The 22,944-nt window shown below is 41.4% G+C and overlaps 1 protein-coding gene across 2 annotated transcripts in view; it reads right to left on the reverse strand.

Moving 5' to 3' along the window:
* tanc2a (tetratricopeptide repeat, ankyrin repeat and coiled-coil containing 2a) overlaps positions 1-22,944 on the reverse strand; it is a 72,209-nt gene that overhangs the window by 26,268 nt on the left and 22,997 nt on the right. Inside the window, exons 2-3 of one of the 2 annotated variants that reach the window (XM_084036209.1) lie at positions 13,364-13,478; positions 12,312-12,419 (exon numbers count right to left, since the gene is read on the reverse strand). In XM_084036209.1, coding sequence (XP_083892335.1) covers positions 12,312-12,419; positions 13,364-13,424 — 169 coding nt within the window. In that variant the 5' untranslated portion in view covers positions 13,425-13,478. Of the gene's footprint in view, positions 1-2,919; positions 3,852-12,311; positions 12,420-13,363; positions 13,479-22,944 lie in introns of those variants that run through there. The other variant, XM_084036208.1, reaches the window with a different exon arrangement.

Consider the following 22,944-nt stretch of genomic DNA (forward strand, 5'->3'; position numbering starts at 1 on the left):
ACACTATGGTTCATTAAAGTGAACTTTTCCCCTTCAATGATGTGATGTTTAGTGACGCTTCCAAACAGAAACAACTGAGCTTTTTCTCATTCATTCTCAAATGTAACGTTTCAAGTCTCACCCAATAGGGTTGGGCCGAATCACTGGTCCGGTTCGGTGTACAGGGCTAAACCGGTTTGATTTCTGCAAACTGGTTGAACTGGCATTTGTCCTTATGACACGTTCTGGAAAATTAAAAACATCAGCGACCTGTGCAGACGCCGTCATGGCACCAAATCCAGCTTGTATTGCATTAGTAATAAGCAGCAAAAATGATAAGTGATTACCATAATATTGTGTTTATGTATAAAGGACGAACCAGTGTCTGAGGAGGCCGGTGTGCAAAGTGCGGCCGCCATGCTGCCGAGCGCGCCGAGGCCAGTGGAATCTTCTGTGTAAAAGGGCTGAACATTTCACTCGGGAGGGGCTGCTGTGGCAAGTGTGACAAATAGTGGTTAAAGTCGGTACACTGGTCCGGTCCACTGTTTGGCTTTATACCAAACCGTTTAAATTTTTTTTGAAATAGAATCTGAAAGCATCATAATGTATCAATGTGACCTCCGTGAACGTGGTTAGCTGTTAGATCCGTGAATTTGCCAAACAGGACACCGGCAACATGGATCGGCATCTAGAAAGGGTTAAATCCGGTATTCAGATTTCATATTTTTACGGAATTAATCGTGGCTGATCTGATGGTACGTTGCTAACGGAAAGCCTTAGGGCTAAAATATAATGGCAAAGGGCGAAGCGAACCTGGAGCGCTTTGTGTTCACAATGACCAGGTGAAGAGGTGGTTGGAGTATGGTTCGCTTCAGAGGGGTCTGAGTTGGAGTGTTCATATATCTGCGCAAAAATGCTGAGTCATCGCTCTGAGTTCGTTTTTTGGCCTGAAAAGCGGACCAAGTGTCAAAACACTGGAGTGAACTGCAGCAGGTGCTCATATATTTGAACTATTCACACCACAATTTGAGGGACCGTGGTGACTCAAAGTCAACCCATGTTGCCAGCAATCACCTGCATTACCTTTTGACTAAAAATAACCTTAAAGGAGTCATCACCTGGAAATCGCAATTTCTCTTGTTAAAACATGCATATCTGTGTTTGACCTCAGTTGAAACTTGCCTGAAAGGCTGGAGTTTGAAAGTGGCGCCGTTTTTTCGCTTCTGCTCTTTTTCCGAACAGGAATAGCACACAAGGGTGTGCATTCCTAAAGCACGAGATTTTGATTCTGCGCCTTCGGTGACGTCACCGTGGCGGCTACTTGCATAAGCCCACCCCTCTTTCACCACCCAACCCCGCCCCGTCCGCTACCTGAAATCGCCGAAGCGCCGCCATTATGTTTTGGAGTCTGCATGCAGGCAAGCCCCCCCGGCTCTGTCCTTCCTGCGGCGAATCAACGCGCGCCTCATTACATATTATACAATGCACATCCGGACCAGTCAAAACCTCGCGCGTAATCTCGCGTGATAAAATCGCGGTACGAAAAAGGGTCAGAACAAGCTCAATGTTTGATTAAATTTTTTTTTTTTTTTTCTAATAAGTTTTACGAATTGATCCAAAGCGATCCAAGGGGGGCTGGATACGTATAAAACCAGGTGATGACTCCTTTAAAGGAATAGAGGAAGAACCTCTGTAGCAAAGATTCCATTCGATTTTTCAAGCATATTCTAAGCAAACGTTTCACATGTTACTGAAAAAAATGTAAATTAGGCGAATGTCCATCTACTAGTTTGAGCAAACAAACTGGGCTACAATGTATTTTGGTCAGAAGTTGGTGCTATAGACAACACATGGCTGTAATAGTAAACAAAAAGAAGCAGAGGTTGCAGTCTTCAGGAATATGTTTGAATTGGGAAAGTTTGAATTGCTCTTTCATGTCAGCTAGTATTGGCTACGTTTCATGCTGTCTGGAGATGAGGAAAAGCAAGTCATGTAGGTTAAATGTTCGCTAGGCAAAATTGTTTCGGCATCAATTATTCATTTAGCATGTCAACTCTTTTAACACAAAGACAAAAACACAGACAAGAACCCTAAGCCAGCGTGAACACTTTCTTTTGCAAAATTCAGGAACAATTGTCGAAATGTGCTGTTTCCATGGAGTTGTTATTATTCAAAACGTGCAAAATATTTATGTGAATGCAAACACGGCTATGAGAAATTGAGTACAGGACGTTTGGTTCAGTGTAAACTAGGGCTGTAAGAATGAACTTCTGGAATCAAATATAATTTGAATATTTAAAAAATCAGTACTAATCGAACGCTGAAATTAGTTTTTGATTTTTACCATTTCTTTTTTTAGAAACACTTTTCCTAACGTTAGCAAATCTTGCTCGCCTTGCTTTGGCCTACCCGCATAAACAGATGCTTTTGACACATGAAGTCTGATAATAATAACGTTTTCTGAATCACAATCTCACTATCAGAAATAGTGACGGCTACAGGAAGTAAAACAACCATCAGTTTCTGAATTGAAGAATGCCTGAGATCTGGCTAGGGACAACAGATGGAAATTAGCATTTGCAGCTAACTGGCTTATTTACAGCAACATCAACTTGTCTGTTAATCAGTGAGCATTGTCTCAATCAACTAAATAAATAAATAAAGTAAGAACTATGGCCAGAGAGCAACTGTTGAATGTTTATCATGACTTTGTTTTCTGGAAGCTTACTCATTCGCAACCAAAAAACTGAGGTACTGAACTGCCAATTTTGTGTAGCGCTCATCCCCAGAAATGACATAGTGCAACAAATGCTAATTCAACACACATTTCCCTGAAATATAAAACATTAAATAACTTCTCAATATGAAAAACAGCTCCAGATACTGACACTAACATAGTCAGATGATTTTATTCTGGCAGAAACCCGTCTTCATTCTCACCTTCCTCCACACTTCCTCCACCTCTCTGTGCTCCACCTGGACGTTTCACCCAGTCCCGACACAGCTCAGGACTGTCCTCCTGGGAAAGACAGCAGCAGGCATAAAACAGCAAGCGTCGCAGGAGGGACGAGGCCGGGCTGACAACCGACGCCTCAACACCATCCCTGCCGCAAATGCAGCCGTCCGCCGGTCTCCACGGGCGGCGGAGCGAGGACCGCTCGTTGTGACACCACTTGGTTCGGGTGCGGGCGCACGCTTTCAAAATAGCCGCCGTGCAGTCCATGGCTAGCTGGCAGTCGGCTTCTGATTGGTTCAGCGTGGGTCCATGTAGAGGACAGCGTCAACAAATCACAAGGCTGTTATTGCCCCCCCCTCCACCCCCCCAAAAAAGCAGCAGTTTGTTGAATTGCTGTTACGCCATCCATCTACTCCATTAAGCTTCCTTGGTGAAAGTTTTAATAGACATGTGATGACATCATTATCTTCTCTTTGGCCCCGAGCTCCTCCTTCTCCAGAGTACACAAAGGAGAAAGGGAGAGAAAGATGAAGGAGGCAGGAATGAAGAGATAAGAGGAGGAAGAGGCTAGGATATATACTAGGTACTTCTGCAGCAGAGTGACTGCAGCTATTAAGCAGGAGAGTCAAACAGGCAAAAACTGTGATAGAAGCTAAACTCCTCATATGTTCATTAAAGGAGACGTTGTTTCAGAGGTGAAACCAGAAACCCCGCACAACTCACAGCAGATCTGGACGATGTAATCCACCGGGTATTGTCCTTTGTAGCCAAAAAAATGCAATCCTTTTCATTCACAGGTAGAGCCTCCTTCAAGAGCAGGCAACCAACAACGACAGTAATGAGGTTTAAAGAGGAAATCTCCCTCCCGGATAATTTCCTCTTTTGGTTAAAAAGCAAGCCAAGCAAAGATCCAAGTGTTAAAAAGAGTTTTCCTCCAGATCTGGTCTGAAAGACGACCTCCCTCGTCTGACTGCAGCGCAAATCAAAACCTCCCCTCCTCCAACCCAAAAGAAACCACACACACACACACACACACACACACACACACAGACACAAGGACCGCAGGAGGAGCTGAACGGAGAGAGTAATCCGTTACACGTCGTGAAGTGCGAGGAAAGTTTGGAAAGACGGTTCTTTCGTCTAAACAGTAGAAAAAAAGAGCCAGAGAACTCAGAAAGAAGATTTTGGATGGAGTTCTGCAGACCAAAGAAATGCTGCAATTAAAGCGAAACAGCTTTTCCAAGAACAGAGGAGGATCTCACCACAAATCACAGTGAGGATGGTAGGTTGTAATCCAGAAAATGTGAAAAATGTATGGAGACAAACAGTTAGATTGAATACAAATGGGGAGAAAGATAGGGTAAAGGTGAAGAGCTGATAAAAGAGTCCATAAAAAAGAGAGGTGAAAAGAAGTGAGAGACGTAGCAACACATCTGTCCCACAAAAGCAGAAAGCAGTAACAGAAGAGGTCAAGTTTTAAGGTTGGCTGACAAATTGTGTAACAATTAGGGCTGCCCCCCACCAAAGATTTTGCTCGTCGACTAGTAGTCATTAGATTTGTCGTGGCACGTTTATGTATTCACAATTTTTTTTGGGGGTGGGGGGTTGCACAAAGCTAGCTGCATGTTAAAGGAATACTTCACCCATTTGCATTAAGCTTTGTATTGTTAGAAAACCAGTAGTACTTTTGAATGGTCGTGCATCATTCCCTCATTTTCCCCAGAGACAGGAGATCTCCGTATTTCTATACTGACAAAGAGCCTCCGATGATGCAAACGTCATCATTTTGCGTTATCGGAGCTGCTTTGGTTAGGAACTGGACAGGTCCTTTTATAATAAAAATGTCGCTCTACCATCTGTCTACGATCCGCTGGCGGCTGCCTGTCAGTCCGCGACTAACCGACCAATGAAAACATGGTCGACTGACTTTTCTCATCGACTCGTTTGGTCGACTATTGGGGGGCACGCCTAGTAATAATTGAATTGCATATAGGAGGCTAAGTGTGACGTTGTCACCCATTGGTTTGTGGACTACATCGAGCTCGGCATTTTGGCCATCGGCATCTTGGTTTTTGGCCATTTTGTTTCTTTGCAACCAGAAGAGACATGAGAGAGTGGAGCTCCAACCGAACACTGCAGTCTAGGCGACCAAAAATGTTACAATTTACTTTTATGAACTGAAAACACACAAAGGGTTTAAGTTCCAATATTGTGTTCACATCAAATGTGAAGCTAAGTTTTGACCACAGATCATTTGAGTTTACTGTGTACTTGGTGTGTAGGGAGACATGAACTGGCGACCCTCTGGTTCCTAACTGCCCCCTACTGCTGCCCCTGTAGGGTTTAAAATGCTAAAAAATGTATAGTATCGCAGTGCACGTTCATAAGTGCGTTAATAGCAATGAACCATAATACATAGCAACGGTGTGCAATATAGAACTAGCAGACCATAAATGAAGAAGCAATATCGAGTATTTATCAAAGTTAGCTAGAGTATTGAAACATCTCCAAATAAATGCTAAAGCTGCTCCCTAATAATAATTTTTCATGTTGGAAATAAGATGTGAAAAAGTCTGATTCAGGTCTTAACTCAACCAAATATGTGGTTACAGTGTTTTGCCTTTCCAGAGCAGAAATGACAGGAGCCCGGAGGAGGAAGACGATGAGTGATCGAGGCCAAAACCTCAGAGAAGAGGTGAAGGAGTGAAGGGAAATAAACTGAAATCAGAGCACGTGTGCATGTGACCATGTCGTACTGACTTTAAGAAGTTGCTTCGGCTCATAACGTTTCTGTTTTGACTGAGACACAGAAAGAGAGTTTGGAGAGACTCCACATGGTAATGTTTAGGAGAAGTGTCAAATCAAGCGTGAGGAGGAGGAAGAGGAGGAGAGGAGGTAGGGGAGGTTGGGTTACATTTCTGTGTTTTCTCTCTCACCAAGGCAGCGGGACGATCAAATGCAGGGTCGAAGGTCAACCCCCCCTTTGCTGCCAGACGCAGTGTAACAGGTCACAGCTGTGTGTTTGTATGACAGAAGGGGAGAGGAAAGGAAGGGGAAAAACAAAAAGAAACTATTCTAGCCCTGCTTGTGGTTTTCTTACTTTCCACCAACCCGTGGTGAGACTCCATGGGGGGATTCCTATCTGGTTTATGGCTTGACTAGCACTTTAAACAATGACATCACAAGAGGGTCTAACCACCAAAAACTAAAGGGGTGTCACAATTCTCCAAATCTTTGACTACATTTGACTCCCATCATGCACCAAATCAATGGCCATTGTCTTGACTTGTTAAGAATCCCTTCTAACGTAATTTGTGAAATTATGACATTGAAATGCCAATATAGAATTAAAATATGTTCGATCAATATATGAATCTGTCAACAATTATTATTTTAACAGCTTAGCATTGTTTGTGAACATCTTTAAAAAGTACTTTTATACATAGCACATAGACAGTAACTTGGAGAGGATCTCTGTCAAGGTTCTGTCCTGGGTCCCCTCTTCTGTTCTTAGTACACCAACTCTCTCGGTTCCTTTATTCACTCACATGTCCTTTCCTACCACAGCTACACAGATGACACCCAACTTATTCTCTCCTTTCCCCAGTTTGAAACACAGGTAGCAGTGCAAATCTTTGCTCGTCTGACTGACATCTCTCAATGGATGTCCGTACACCACATGAAACTTAAAGACAAGACTGAGCTGCTTTTCCTTAGGGAAGGGCTGTCCAACCCAAGACCTTACCATCACCATTTACAACTCTGTGGTAGCCCCCACCCAGACCGTAAGGAACCTGGGTGTGACGCCCAATGGCCAACTCTCCCTAATGCCAACATTGCTGCAACAACCCGATTGTGTAGATACATGCTGCACGATATCAGGGGATATGTCCTCTTCTAACCCAGAAGGCTGCACTGGTTCTGGTCCAGGCTCTTGTTATCTGACTACACTACTGCAACTCCCTCCTGGCTGGTCTGCCAAGACTTGCCATCCGACCTCTGCAGCTCATCCAGAATGCAGCAGTCTTCAACCTACCTAAGTTATCTCACACGGCACCACTCCCTTCACTGGCTACCAGTAGCTGCCGGTACACCAGTACATACTGCTAACGGATCAGGCCCAGCTTACATCCAGCACATGGTTAAAACGTACGCCCCAGCCCATCCACTCTGCTCTCCATCGGCTAATCGGCTTGCCGTGCCCTCATTGCAAGGAAAACCAAGTCACTCGCAAAATCACAACAAATGGTGAAACGAGCTCCCCATTGAGAGCTGGACAGCCGAAAGTATACACATTCCGTCAGATTGCACCTTGGCTAAGAAGATGACTTATGACTATGACTTATTGACAGCACTAATATTTATATATATATATATATATATATATATATATATATATATAGTGCTGTCAATCGATTAAAAATGTTTTACTAATTAATCGCACAATTTGCCGTAATTAATCGCAATTAATCGCTTTCTTTCTTCTTAAGAATAAAGTATGTTATAATGGATATTTAAATGTAAAATTATGGAATGTATGTAGAATCAACACAAAGGAAGTATTTAAATTCAAATACTATTGTTAAATAGCAGTTTTTTTTTAACTTTAAGCACAGATTCCCTCATGTGAACTACAGATTTCCAAAGAAACCATCAAGGCCATCAAAATTAACTGTCAGCTTGAAAAAGGCATATTTCTTATATGCACTAACAGAACATTTCAAAAAGGTCCACAATAGAACATGCAAATATGGAAAAAAGAACAAGGAAATATTCTTCTGTGAATTCAGAATGATAAATCCTTTTCACTCCATAGAACAACAAGTCAGCTTAGTCCTCCTTTACATTCAGCCCGTTACTGAGACAGACCAGTCTGTTTACATTGTCAGAGGACAAAGCAGCACACGCCACATCTAGTGTTTTCACGCAGACAAATTATCGGGATAATTTTAAAAAACTGCTCAGTGATCGTTCGCCACGATCCCTCCCGCTGACGCCGCCGCCTCAGCCAAAATCTTACGCTGAACTCGAATAGTTCTGAATAGCTAACGGCTTTGCGTCACACGTCGTCATAGGTCTTACGTCAGCCGCCACGGGAAGTAAACAAAACACAGCTGCGTTAATTTCATTAAAAAAAAATTAACGCATTAAATATTTCACAATTAACGCAAAGATTAACATGTTAATTTTGACAGCACTAATATACACTCACCAGCCACTTTATTAAGTACACCTTGCCAGTACCGGGTTGGACCCCCTTTTTCCTTCAGAACTGCCTTAATCCTTCGTGGCATAGATTCAACAAGGTACTGGAAACATTCCTCAGAGAGTTTGGTCCATATTGACATGATAGCATCACGCAGTTGCTGCAGATTTGTCGGCTGCACATCCATGATGTGAATCTCCCGTTCCACCACATCCCAAAGGTGCTCTATTGGATTGAGATCTGGTGACTGTGGAGGCCATTTGAGTACAGGGAACTCATTGTCATGTTCAAGAAACCAGTCTGAGATGATTCGCGCTTTATGTAATGGCGCGTTATCCTGCTTGAAGTAGCCATCAGAAGATGGGTACACTGTGGTCATAAAGGGTGGACATGGTCAGCAACAATACTCAGGTAGGCTGTGGCGTTGACACGATGCTCACTTGGTACTAATGGGCCCAAAGTGTGCCAAGAAAATATCCTCCACACCATTACACCACCACCACCAGCCTGAACCGTTGATACAAGGCAGAATGGATCCATGCTTTCATGTTGTTGATTTTGAAATTCTGACCCTACCATTCGAATGTCGCAGCAGAAATCCAGACTCATCAGACCAGGCAACGTTTTTCCAGTCTTCTATTGTCCAACTTTGGTTAGCCTGTGCGAATTGCAGCCTCAGTTTCCTGTTCTTAGCTGACAGGAGTGGCACCCGGTGTTGTCTTCTGCTGCTGTAGCCCATCCGCCTCAAGGTTCCACGTGTTGTGCGTTCAGAGATGCTCTTCTGCATACCTCGGTTGTAACGAGTGGTTATTTGAGTTACTGTTGCCTTTCTATCAGCTTGAACCAGTCTGGCCATTCTCCTCTGACCTCTGGCATCAACAAGGCATTTGCGCCCACAGAACTGCCGCTCACTGGATATTTTCTCTTTTTCTAACCATTCTCTATAAACCCTAGAGATGATTGTGCGTGAAAATCCCAGTAGATCAGCAGTTTCTGAAATACTCAGACCAGCCCGTCTGGCACCAACAACCATGCCACGTTCAAAGTCACTTAAATCACCTTTCTTCCCCATTCTGATGCTCGGTTTGAACTGCAGCAGATCGTCTTGACCATGTCTACATGCCTAAATTCATTGAGTTGCTGCAATGCGATTGGCTGATTAGAAATTTGCGCTCACGAGCAGTTGGACAGGTGTACCTAATAAGGTGGCCGGTGAGTGTATGTATGTATGTATGTATGTATATATATATATATATATATATATATATATATATATATTACTTACACCCTGCACTTGTATGTAGCACTCTGTAGTTTGGCTTATTAAAAGCTAATGAACTTACATGATTCTTGCTGTTCTGGGTTTGTACCCCTCACAGTTGAATGCACTTATTGGAAGTCACTGACTCTGAAAGCTTAACTAATCCATCACAGTGGCATTTGTCAAGCTAAGCTCAGCAGCTAGATAACTATGAACTATGAAATCTGTCTTCCTTTTTTTAAGATTCTGTTTTTATTTTTCCCCAAGTTCCGTGTTTCCGTTTAATTTTTTCTTAATTCTGTGTTTTAAAAGTTAAGAGCATTCTTTCCATCAAATGTCTAATCATGTGGTTGATGACTAAAAATTAAATACATTACGAAGAAAATATGAGAAATGTATTGAAGAAACATTCTAGTAGTTCTAATTCTAATCCATTGTCATTCAGAGACAAATGTGCATAAAATATGTAAGTGTATGTTCAATCATTTATGGAGAAGTCACAATATACCACCCACTTTTTCAAACAATAACTTTGGACCCCCCCTGACTTTCACCGTGTCTGAAGTCAGCACATCTGTGGATCCACTCGCCGCTATTTAACTTTCACTTCAGTTGTGAATCAGTTAATTTCTGAACGTTTCTGATGTGAAATTCTGTTTGTAGCTGCTCATCACACAGATTCTTGTGGGTCAAGTCATTATGTTGACAAAACTCAGGAAACAGTTCTTTATAATAAACTTCTTTGTGTGTGTGTGTGTGTGTGTGTGTGAGCCCAGCCCCCTGAAACAGAGAGAGGAGAGACATTGGATGAAGCGGTGTGCACATTAATTACACTAAAACACAGTAGAGACTCTCGCCGTGTTTGTTCTTTTCTTTCGGCTTAGGTGAGGTGACAAACACTTATAATGTTAGAGAAAACCCCGATGCTCTCGGCCCTAGATAACAGATAATAATAATAATAATAATAATAATAATAATAATAATAATAATAATAATAATAATAATACATTTATTTGTACAGCACTTTTCGCAACAGGATTACAAAGTGCGTCACAGAACAGAATAAAAGACAATTAAAAAATGACACAAAAAACATTGTAAGAGAGTACAATAAGTACTAACGAAAACACCAAAAATAGAGCAAACGAAAGAGAGCCATGTGTTAAAAATAATAAAACTACTATAAGAAAGCTTACATAAAAATGAGTTTTGAGAAGAGACTTAGAAGATGATACTGATTTAGCTTGTCTGAGATTCTCAGGCAGGGAGTTCCACAACTGAGGGGCCTGTACAGCAAAAGCCCGTCACCTTTGGTGACAAGGAGTGATGTGGGAACAACCCGAGGATCTCAGGCTACGCTCTGGCTCATAGAGGACTAACAGGTCTCAAATATAACTTGGAGCCAGACCATGCAGAGCTTTAAAAGTTATAAGTAAAATCCTAAAATCAACTCTAAAAACTACAGGCAATCAGTGAAGAGAGGCAAGGACAGGAGTAATATGGTCTCGCTGGAGGCGGGATGTGGCTTTCTGACTCAGCCCAGAGTATAGGGAGTTACAATAATCTAACATGTGTAAATAAAAGCGTGGATAACCTTTTCAAGGTCTGTACAAGGGACAAAAGGACCTGATTTTGGCAATGTTCCTCATGTGGAAATTATACGATTGAACAACACTCGTTTGGCCATTAAAAAAAGAGACTAGAGTCAAAAATCACCCCCAGATTATGGGCAGCAGATTTAACATTGGGGGACAGGCCACCAAGTTTAGGCTGCATGGAGCCGATAGCATTAGGGGGGCCAATTAAAAGACTCTTGGATTTGGTTTGTTTAAGCTGGAGAATCATCAGTGAGCAGGAGATCATTTACGACCTTGACAAGAGCTGTTTCTGTACTGTGTAGAGCACGAAAACCTGATTGGAATTCCTCCAAGATGTTGTTGTTATTCATAAAAGAGATTAGTTGTAAGGAAACACTCTTTTCTTAAAATTTTGATTAAAATGGTAATTTAGAAATTGGTCTACAATTATTTAAAACAAGAGGATCTAGAATAGGTTTCTTAAGCAAAGGTTGAACAACTGTTTGCTTAAGGCTGGAGGGAAACGAGCCTGTAGACAGCGGGCTATTGACAATAGCTAGAATGTGAGGTCCGACTGTCTGAAGTATTTCCTTCAGAAACATAGTAGAGATGAAATCTAAGGGGCATGCAGAGGATTTCATGTGGAGTATCGTACCCTTGAAGGTTGACAAGGAAATGCACTCAAAATGGGTAAGCAAGGCAGGGGGGGGGGGGGGGGTCAGAGGAGATACCGAGAAGGGGAGATCTGCAGCCTTATCCCCGCTATTTTAGATAACAGTTTGTTGCTCGGATTGACACTTCAGCGGTAGAAATCGGGTTGTGGAGTGAGAGCGTGTGAAGCCAATAAAATGCGTGTCTCACGGCCAATGCGTGAGAGTTGGCAGCCCTGTAGAAGAGGTAACTAACATTATATGATTGAAATGTAGCCAGAGATCATAATTATGATGGAGGATATGCCTAAAAGTGTATTCTGCTGCAGGTCCTGCTGCTGATCTGCTAGAAGACGCCAAGTTGATTCAAATCTAAAGGTCACCGTTGCATAATGAATCTTGGGATAAGTTGGGCTGTGAAGGAACCACAAGTTGGATCCTCCAGATCCGGGAAAAGGTCACATTTCTATCTGAATCAGGACTCAGATCGTGTGTGACACTCACCATGTTTGTTTTGCTAATGGCATAGCTTCCAACAATTCAGCTGGAGATCGCCATCTGTTTCTCCCTCTGTGTGTTGAGTGTGTGCTGTATTATGTCAATGCGTATTCCTGTATTTAAGTTGTTTATCATACTGTATGCAAGTGCACCACGTTGAATACATACAGACAGATAGTCTTACCAGGTCTCTTTACTAGACGAAGGTTGAGGAGGGGCGAAGAGGGAAGCGATCGACTGAATCCCTCCATCATCCTGACCTGTAACCCCTCTGACTCCACGCCACCGCCACCTGTTGACAGAGAGAAAGGAATGGAACCTACCAGAACGACATACACTGATCAGCCATAACATTATGACCACTGATGGGTGAGATGAATACCACTGATTATCTCATTATCATGCGGCACCTGTCAGTTGGTGGGCTATATTAGGCAGCAAATGACCATTTTGTCCTCAAAGTTAGTGTTAGAAGCAGGAAAAATGGGCAAGCAAGGATTTGAGCAACTTTGACAAAGGCCAAATTGTAGATGACTGGGTCAGAGCATCTCCAAACGTGCAGTTCTTGTGGGGTGTTCCCAGGCTGCAGTGGTCAGTAACTCTCAATAGTCCAAGGAAGGAAAACCGGTGAACTGGTGGTCATAAGATTGATGCACACAGGGAGCGAAGGCTGGTCCGTGTGGTCCAATCCAACAGACGAGCTACTGAAACAAAAATTGCTGAAAAAGTTCATGCTGCAATGTTCTTCCTGGAAACCTCGGGTCCTGCCATTCATGTGGATGTTACTTTGACACATCACCTACATAAGCATTGTTGAAGACCATATAGACCCTTCCATAGAGTGGTATTCCCTAAAGGCATTGGCCTCTTTCAGCAGGATAACACCCTGCCACAAAGCAAAAATGGTTCAGGAATGGATTGACTGACATCAAGGCTCCAAATTCCCCAGATCACAATCCAATTGAGCATCTGTGGGATGTGCTGGACAAACCAGTCTGATCCATTAAGACCCCACCTCACAATTTACAGGACTTAAAGGATCTCCTGCAAATCTCTTGGTGCCTGATTCCACAGCACACCTTCAGAGGTCCAGTAGAGTCCGTGTCTTGATGATTCAGGACTGTTTTGGCGGCAAAAAGGGGACCTACACAATATTAGGCAGGTGGTCATATGTATATCTGCAAAGACCCAACTAGACATCAGAATCGAGATGCATTTTCTCTGTAAAATACTGACCAGCGCCGTTGTTCTTGCGTGTTTTCCCTCCCAGCAACATCTTCAGGCTGTTTCGGAACATGGTTGCTCACGACGACAGGTCACACACACACTGAGAGACTTCCTGTCAACACACCTGGGAGAGAGAGAGAGAAAGAGAAAGATGATTAACAATTATAATTTTCTTTTTCGATGATGAGAAACATATTCATACAGGTGCTATCATAGACTGATAATCTCTAAGTTGGGTTTGTGAATATTCGTGCCGGGCGGCGTGAATGACATGAATGAGGTGAATACGCAAAATTTCGCATGATGCATTAACGCAAAAGCCTGTCAATACGATGATTCTCATCATGTCTTCATTGAATCAGAAATTGCGCCAAACAAATATTGTAGTGGGCAGTGGTCCCCCAGAGTTCTACGATAGAACCTCACATTGGTACAAGTCCAGACCAGACTATGTGTATAAACCAGAGACTGTCTGTAGTACAAACAACAAGGTCGCTGCCGTATTTATGTCTAGATACGGTTATTTTGAGAGTTGATGGAGCAATGTTGAAATGTCGTCGGTGTCCTCATGGAGGTAAGGCCATCTCCTCTCTTGCACGTCTGGTGCAAATGACCCAAATACACTTAATTGATCCTGCAGTCGAAAACTCTCTTTGAACACGGAACAAGAGGAAAACAGTCCGTTTGTGTGTGTTTGACCATGCTTGTTTGAAATACTTGTTCTGCGGTCAAAAAGCTGACTCTACACAAAGTACTAAACTAATTTGTCTGACTGCCAGTAAAATAATTGATTATCTCGTTGAGGATGTAGGTGTGAAGTGTGTGAAGGCTTTTCCTCCATATGAGATCTTTAGATCTTAGTCTTTAAATAGCACACACACACACACACACACACACACAAACAGACACACACACACACACACACACTCCCCCTCTCTTTTTTGACAGTCTGAGTTTTGAACACACCCAAATTGCTGGCTGGTAATGTTGCTGCCAGGCAACCGTCTGCCGTTACGAAACGATTCATTAATGAGTATTAGAAGATAAACTGCCGTGTCTGCTGGTGCATGCTCCTGTGTGTGTGTATGTGTGTGTGTGTGTGCTATTTAAAGACTAAGATCTAATGATCTCATATAGAGGAAAATTCTACACACACTTCACACCTACATCCTCAACGTAACAGCCGATACACTCGAGAGGTACAGAAGGTCTGTCATGTTGATTTAAAAGCCAATTAAAAACCTTTTGATTCTGCCACACAACTGTTTCACTTAGAAACTAAAACACACACACACACACAGAGAAATGCAGCGAGTGATATGACGAAGTATCTGTCAGTAACTGATATTTCATGCTGCACAGTCTGCCTTCTCTACTCAACTGACACATTTTAAAGCGGTGCTGAAACCATCAGTTAGAGCAGCGAGCAGATGGCAGATTAAAATAGCACAGACACTTTCTTGTTTTAATTCACAGGGAGAAAAGACACACACACACACACACACACACACACACATAAATATGCACATTTTAGTATGCCTAGTAATAAATTGTTGGGAATTAGGGCTGCATGATATATCAGTGTTTCCCGCAGGATTTTTTTCAGCAGCGGTGGTGTGGTCCCCGAACCCTCTAGCGGGGTCCGGGGGCATGCCCCCCAGGCCTAAATTTTTTTGTACCCTTTATATTGGAATGCATGAATCTGGTGCACTTTGAGAGGAGAATATGCACTTAAATCCTATTCAAACAGTCCTGTGTATTACTGTAGATGGGATTATTGGTGTTGTAACTTTGCCTTTTGTGTCTTCATTTACAGATTTTTATATTTTTGTATAGTAATATTTAACAAAAAATGCCACAACGCAAATATAATTTGCACAATTTATTTACAGATTTTTGCCTAATGCTTAAACACTAAACATGGTTGCTATGCCCAAAGCATAACTGTTTTTTACATAAGACACTTTGTTCAAAAATGAAATCTCCTGCAACAATGGGCAAAACACATCTTTTTAAATTATAAACCTAACTAAAATTTGAAAAGAACACAGACTCACACACATGAAAAATAAAAAATAAAGCTAATTGAATACCAATGATTATTTGATTCCTTCAAATTACCCTATATATATGTATTTGTAATGTTCAAATAATATCACCTTGCATTATGCATTCAAATCGAAAATACAATTCTCATTAGCTTGAAAGTTTGCTTCCCTGATTTGCTTTACTAACCTCAGCTCCTCCATTGTCCCCGTCTGCCTTTTTTTTTCTAATCACCCAGCTTTTTAGACTCATCTGCAAATGTAATATATATTATTTAACTATGTTACATATATACATTGTGCACAGTGCATCCCTTAAGAGCTTGTACAAGCCTTTTAACCTCTGAGCCCTAAGCCATTTTTTAGATGTTTTGGTTCGCCTGGATTTATTCTCTTATTAAGATTGCATTTATCACCCTTATAATGCATAGCTGTCAAGCTATCATTTATTTGGGTCACAACCTGGACTATCAGAATATGTGTGCTGCAGTGATGTCGTTTGAATGTAGGAAATTATCAATTAGACAGTAAAAAAAAAAAGCAAATATCTCACAATTATTTATTGATATGACACAAAAAAGGCAAATTGATTAAGCTTGTTATTGCTTAAAACACTTCTTCTTAGTCTTGGGAGTCAAAAAGTGATGAGAAAATTATAAAATAAATATAAGTTATACATAATAGAAACTATTCATGATCTTTTAAGAAGTCCTTAGGTTTTTCCCGTGCATTTATGCTAATGACCACATGCTTACAGGCGATTAGCATAAATCCCTAACTAAAATACGCAATGAAAACGGATTTTATATGGCAATAAAGAACAACATCGGATCTAACAGTATGGATTCATTTTTCAAAGTTCCCGAAAATACCTAGGCTATAAATTCCTGACTGGATATAAGCTCCTGTAAAGGCTATGAGTGATCCCAAAAAGAGCGACAACACGCACACACACACATAGGCCTACACACACACACACAATACTAGAGGAAAAACGGCACGGAGGTTGCGGTTTATAGATACAATAAAATGATTGGGCTCAGAGGGTTTTTAACACTGGTGGTCATGTAGCGACACATTTTAGCAACTTACTTTCTCTCTCTCTCTCTCTGTCTGTCTCTCTCTCTCTCTCTCTGTCTGTCTCTTTGCTTCTTTCTTCGATCTTCCGCTTCACTCGCTACTGCTAGAATCAATGTAACTTTGCAACCGTGTAGGGTAGCCTACTGCCAACAACTGCCACACTCGCTGTGTATTTTTCTTCTTTGATGTTGGTTACGTGACGATGTGCCGCGTGCTGCGCAATTGACGTTACGCGCTGTACATTTTCTAAAAGGAGCTACGTAAAAAAAAAAGGATTTTTATTGCAGCGGCGGAGAAAATTCACACAGCACGTTCACACAGCCCACGTTCACACAGCAGCGGCGGCACTGTATATTGAAACACTGTATATTGTTTCAGCACCAACATTGTGATGTGCGAAAAGGTCACATCAGAGTACGAAACTTGTGGCATCAAACACGTCACACTCAGAGGTGTCCTAATGCACAGGCTTATCTGGGCTTCAGCCAGATAAGCCTGTGCATTAGGACGCCATATATCTTCCTATTTGTTATATGTTATGTTGTGAAATTGTGATGTAGAAATGCCAATAGAATTAAATTATGTTCTATAAATATATCTGTCAACAATTATTATTTTAACAGCTTAGCATTGTATACGAACATCTTTATAAAGTACTGTTATACATGGCATTATAGGTTGCACAAAAAATTATTATTGACCTGGTTTAATATAGGGGGTCGCTCCACCAGATCACTATCAACCAGGGGGTCGTAGGCCTGAAAAGGTTGAAGACCTCTGATCTAGACTGTTAATTTAGTTCTCATCAAACCGATGCATTTAACCAAAAAAATTACAACATTTAAGGTGAAAATCCTGTATTTTTTCACATCACATATACTATAGAAAAAATAAAGTTGCAATGTCGGTACCGATCATCATATCAGGTCAGATACTGTGTAGGGCTGTAGAGATACACTAATCTCACGATACGATATACGATATTCAGCTCACGATACGATATAAATCACAATATTCAGTCAACGATACGATTCGATATAATTCGATACACTTACATCATTTTCTGAAAGATTTAAAAGGTATAGTGTGATTTTGGTGACATCTTGTGAGTGTTCCATTTACTTGGATTGAATTATTATCAACTGAAAGAATCAATTACACAATATATGGCTCTGACTGGACAGAGAGTCTCCAGCTTGCAAATGCTGGACAAAATAAATCAAATATGTGGTGAGAAAATAAGTTACATTTATTGAAGTGCAAACTGTAACTTACAAAGCACACACACACACACACACACACAGTGGCGCCGCAAGCCGGAATCCTGTACGCACTGTGCGTACTTTTTTTGAAGGTGGGCTAGATATTTAAATTTCAGTGGGTGACACCAAACAACGTCTGCCCAAGCAAGTCAGAGCTTTTCTTTCGCTCACACAGTGACCTGGAGAGACGCAGCCGCATTTGAGAGGAAGATCGCGCATGTGTGCGCAATTGCGCATAGCGTGTGTTGGTCCCTCTCCACTACACAATACAGCTCGGCTCTAGTCTCGTCACCTCTCTGCTGCTGAGCACTGTGGGCCAAGCCGATGCATGTCTCTCTCCCCGGGCCGGGAGAGTTATCATACCGTAGTGTGCGTGTGTGTCCAAGCGTGTGTGTGCGTGCGTGGAGTGCTCACAAGCGTGCGCTTGTGTTTAGGGTGGGGATGGAGGGCACAAAAAAAATATTTGCACTGGGGCCTATCACCATGATATACGTTGTATTTTGCCGTTTCTGTGCGTACATTGAAATTGAATTCTGGCGGCACCACTGCACACACACAAACACACACACACACACACACACACACATATTGTATTGTATTGTATTTTTATTTAGCACATAAAAGATGTATAAAACAGCATATTAAAAAAGTGTAACGACAACGACAAGAGACATACAAAGTATACAGTAGATGTGCTGGAGAAACCAAAAAAACCCCTAAGGGCTTGTCAAGTGGTCCTCCAAAAGACAAACATTCAACATAAATTTAATTTACAGAATGAAAAAACAACATAAAACAATTAAAAAAGAGAAAATCAATATTGTGTGAAAATTCAGGATAAACATTTGACATACATTTGTTAAGATAAGCATTCAACATAAATGTATAAAGATAAACATTCAGCATAAATTCAGTTTACCGTCATGTGAAAAACAAAACAATTAGAAAAAGAGAGAGAGAAAAACAAAAGTAATGTAAAAAGTATGTGGAATTATGCATTGCTCAATTGGGCCAATAGAAAGTGAATTATTTGTTTCTTAAATGAATTTATGCTTGTGCAGTTTCTAAGGTGGATTGGTAATGCATTCCAAAAATGCGGACCTCTAAATCTGATTGAGAACTGAGAGAAAGTAGACTTAAAAAAGGTGGGATGAAGATTATTTGCTGATCTAGTGTTGAAATTATGAATCTGGGAATTGAACTGAAATACAGTTTGGAAACAAATTGGAAGTAACTTGTGAATAGATTGATAAACAAAAATACATATTTGAAAAGTATTTACAGCAAAAACAGGAAGAATACTCAGGGATTGAAACAGAGGTGTGGATCTAGTAAATCTGCTAGAAAATGTTATAATTTTGATGAATCGCTTTTTTAAAATGAGAATACAGTTGAGAGAGCTCTTGAAAGTGCTTGCCCAAATAATATTACAATATGAAATGAAAGGATAGATCATCGTATAATATAAATTAATCACGATTTTACCAGGCAGGAGATGACGTATTCTTCTGATAACTCCAATATTCTTAGCAATCTACATACACAGAGCAACGGAGTGGGCTGGCTACGGGGCGGGGGTGGGGTTTTGGGTGTCTACAGTAATATGGCTTATTAATTTCATGAGGTTATTTACTTACCCACGATGAAAAAAATAGCTCTGAATGAATAACAGCTGAGCAGAAGCACTTGTCGACCGTCGCGGAGAAATACGCGTCTGGTCTGAACTGGGGGGCAGCGGATCATGTGTGATTTTCGTGGCCGTGACGCTTTGCAGCAGCTGGTGTGAACCTGGCGTCATGCCGGCGTGAACCGGGCGGCCGCTGAAGCACCGCGAACGAAGCACGCTTCCTTTCGGTGCCTTTGTTAACCGAGTGCAGTTCAGACCAGATGCGAAGCGCCGCGATCCTGCGCGGCCGTCTCTCGGCGCAGCGAGCAGAGTGCCAGGGGGATTTGAATGGGACTTAATGTATCGATACTCGTGGCTAAAAAAAAACGATACTTTCTGTGGAAACAAAATATCGATTTATATCGCAGAATCGATAAAATCACTCAGCCCTAATACTGTGCCCATGTTATTGTAGAACTACACCAATACAACCGCACCTCTAAAGGCTCAGTGTCGGGGTTTGTACATAAAAAAGTGCCGTGAATAGCAGACACAAATTAAAAAACTTTAAAAATGACTGATCCCTGACGCGAGACAGCGAATGGTGACCACTAGTCGCTCAGCCAGCTTCACCGGTGAATTGTGACCCGCCACGGCAAAACAAGCAACAAGTCGGGTGGGACAAATTTGCGTAAACGAGGAAATAAGCTTTTTTTTTCAAAAAAATCTGCCCTTGTCTGTGTCATTGCTGGGGCTGGCGATGCAGTTCATTTCCATACTGATCACCGTTGGCAATTCACGTGCTGTTGTTATTTTTTTGGCCAGCTGATTGGCACCTTAGAAGCGAAACACATGGCTACTTATTCGGCGTCCATGTCAGCCGCAGCAGAGGAGTTGGAGCGGAAGATATCAGACGCTATATCTACGGTTACATTTCAACGGGATAAAGACAGCGAAATGTAGGAAATCCTTTGACTGCAAATGCTACAGAAGAAGAAAGGAGAACTCTCTCCTTGGAAGACATTCATGTAGCGACAAACTTTCTCAAGAGCTTATGTACAGCATACGGATGGATTCTTTAGCCGCCGAAAGAGAGCAAACGGACCTACAGTAGTTACGTTGGAGATGACCGCATCCACCAAAAAGCCGCAGACGAAAAGAAAGTGTGCCCGGACCTCTTATTTCATCGGCGCCAATGAAGTCTGCAGGAATACTTTTCAGTTTCTTATGGGGTGAGTTTCCGTAAAAATCCAAGTTATCTACTTTGCTTAGCAAGCTAAGCTAGCTCAGTACTGTCGTTTTAAAAGTATATGCACATCGAAACTAAGCTGTAATGGGAGGTTTTGGCTCGTAATGTGGTCTGATTTAACAGTAAGGTGCCAAGGGGCCTGTTGGCATTGCTTGAATTGACTGTGATGCTAATAGTTTAGCAACTAGCCTACCTGAGGACAATAGGCCAGTTGCTAAATCATTAGCACTAGCTACTTAGACGATGCCTGTTAGCATGACACATGATTTGATACTTCTTTGTTTTCCTTTTCAGAATTGGCAAAGACACCCTGAGGGATATAATCAAACACTTTGAGGAGAATGGGCCTGGACTAAATTCACTTAATTCTAGTACTGACTGTACTGTTGGATTTTTTTCCTCCAATGTTTACATTGTGCACTTTAAGCATTTCCATTTCAATAAAGTACCTTCTAATTCTGATCAGTCCAGTAAAGTGCTTAACGAAAATAACACTACATCAACATTACCTACATGATAACTGCTTTTGATAACCATTGTTCAAACCACTACAATACTCTCTGCCCTGCAGGCTAACAGATACCAGATATCACTGAGTGACATCTGTAGGGGGGGGCTTATCTGAATGAGATGCAAATGAGCACCATTGTGGCCAGGTGAGGTGAGGTGAGGTGAGATTTGCAAATCTTTCAGGCTAGTTTTCTCAGTGAACGGTTTTCAGAGAAGCATACATTCAAATGGCCACAACTTCGTCAAATATGATCGGTTTTCCATGGAAATCATCATTGGAAAGCTTAGAAAATACACTTTTAGAATCTGTGAATAACTCAAAATGCCCCGAGGTCGACTTGTTCCTGGTTTTGCCGTGGCTGGTCACAATTATGCGAGTTCCCATGCTTAATGTGAGGAGCCACCTGGCGAAGCAAGTCATCGGAAGCCCCGACGGACATCCTGAAATACTGAAAATGATGTTCGTCGTCAAGTTCTCTCATCCGTAAAACCAATGACTGGAATTCTCCGTCCGCAATTTTGCCTCCTTCTCAATAGATGCAGGATCATTATCTCCTCCATTGTCACCATGTTTGTTGTTGTGATAAACTTCCTTTTTTTCAAACTTTATTGGAGTAACTTTTTAATGTGAACGACGCCCTCTAGAGGATGTTTTGCTCAACGTCCATTCCAACGTAGAGGACGCATGAAAGCAGTGGCAGTGACGTTTAGAAAGTTGATAACGCACATTTCTATTTACGCACGAAATGGAAGCATAAATGAGCCTTAGGGAAACTTGATGTTAACCTCAGGTCAGTTGAACCTAATAAGCCGCCCAGCACAATAACCTGAAGCACAAACAGGTAAAACAAACTGATAGTCCCACTAACTCACATTGTCAGTTCATTTGAAAGAACAGAACACTATGCTTTCTCTCATTCATTCCCTATTAAATCTGTTTAAAACATCTCCTCCAAACTGGATGTTTCATCTATTGATTTATTAACAAATCATGTAATGTGATAGCTTTTTAAGGTGCCATTTAAAAGTTTTAAGCATATTTTGATGAGCTGTGAATGAAGCAGTGCATTGTGGGTACAGTTTATTTGTCTGTGAATAAAAGCTTCAACTCCTCAAGACCCTAAAGAGACTCAAGCTAAGTTCCTGTGTCTTATTGTCAGCCAGCTGATGATTAAAGTGAAGGGGGTTCGCCCCCAAGTTAGCAACAACACTGGCTGCTCCAGCTCAGGAACACTTAGGGTGGACTGACCTTTAAGGTGGACCAGCGCTATTCAAGTGACAAACTGCTCCTCTGAGTCTTGCTTAGCTTTTTTATTTTAATATTTATTTTAACTGTTTAACTGATCGTACGGTTAAACAGTTAAAACTTTTCCTGAGTTTGTATCAAGTTGAATGTTGAAATGTAACAACAGCATCATGTTGGGTTGACGTCAAGACAGTGAGGATTATCTGATTGAAACAATGTAAAAATATCAAGTCCTTTCAAATGACAAAAAAAGATAAACAATAAATGTAGGGAATCTCAGGTGCAATCTCAAAGTTTTATCGTACATGTTTGTATTTTCAGTTCTATACATTTTATTTTTATGTGAAATATTATGGATGGATGGATGGATGGATAGATAGACGAGCAGTACATACAGTGGTGTGAAAAAGTATTTGCCCCCTTCCTGCTTTCTTCTTTTTTTGCATGTTTGTCACACTTAAATGTTTCAGATCATCAAACAAATTTTAATATAAGGCCAGGACAACACAACTAAACACAAAATGCAGTTTTTAAATGAAGTTTTCTTTTATTAAGGGGGGAAAAAATCCAAATGTATATTGCCCTATGTGAA

The sequence above is a fragment of the Eutrigla gurnardus genome (genome assembly GCF_963514095.1).
Source record: "Eutrigla gurnardus genome assembly, chromosome: 20".
NCBI classification, from domain to species: domain Eukaryota; kingdom Metazoa; phylum Chordata; class Actinopteri; order Perciformes; family Triglidae; genus Eutrigla; species Eutrigla gurnardus.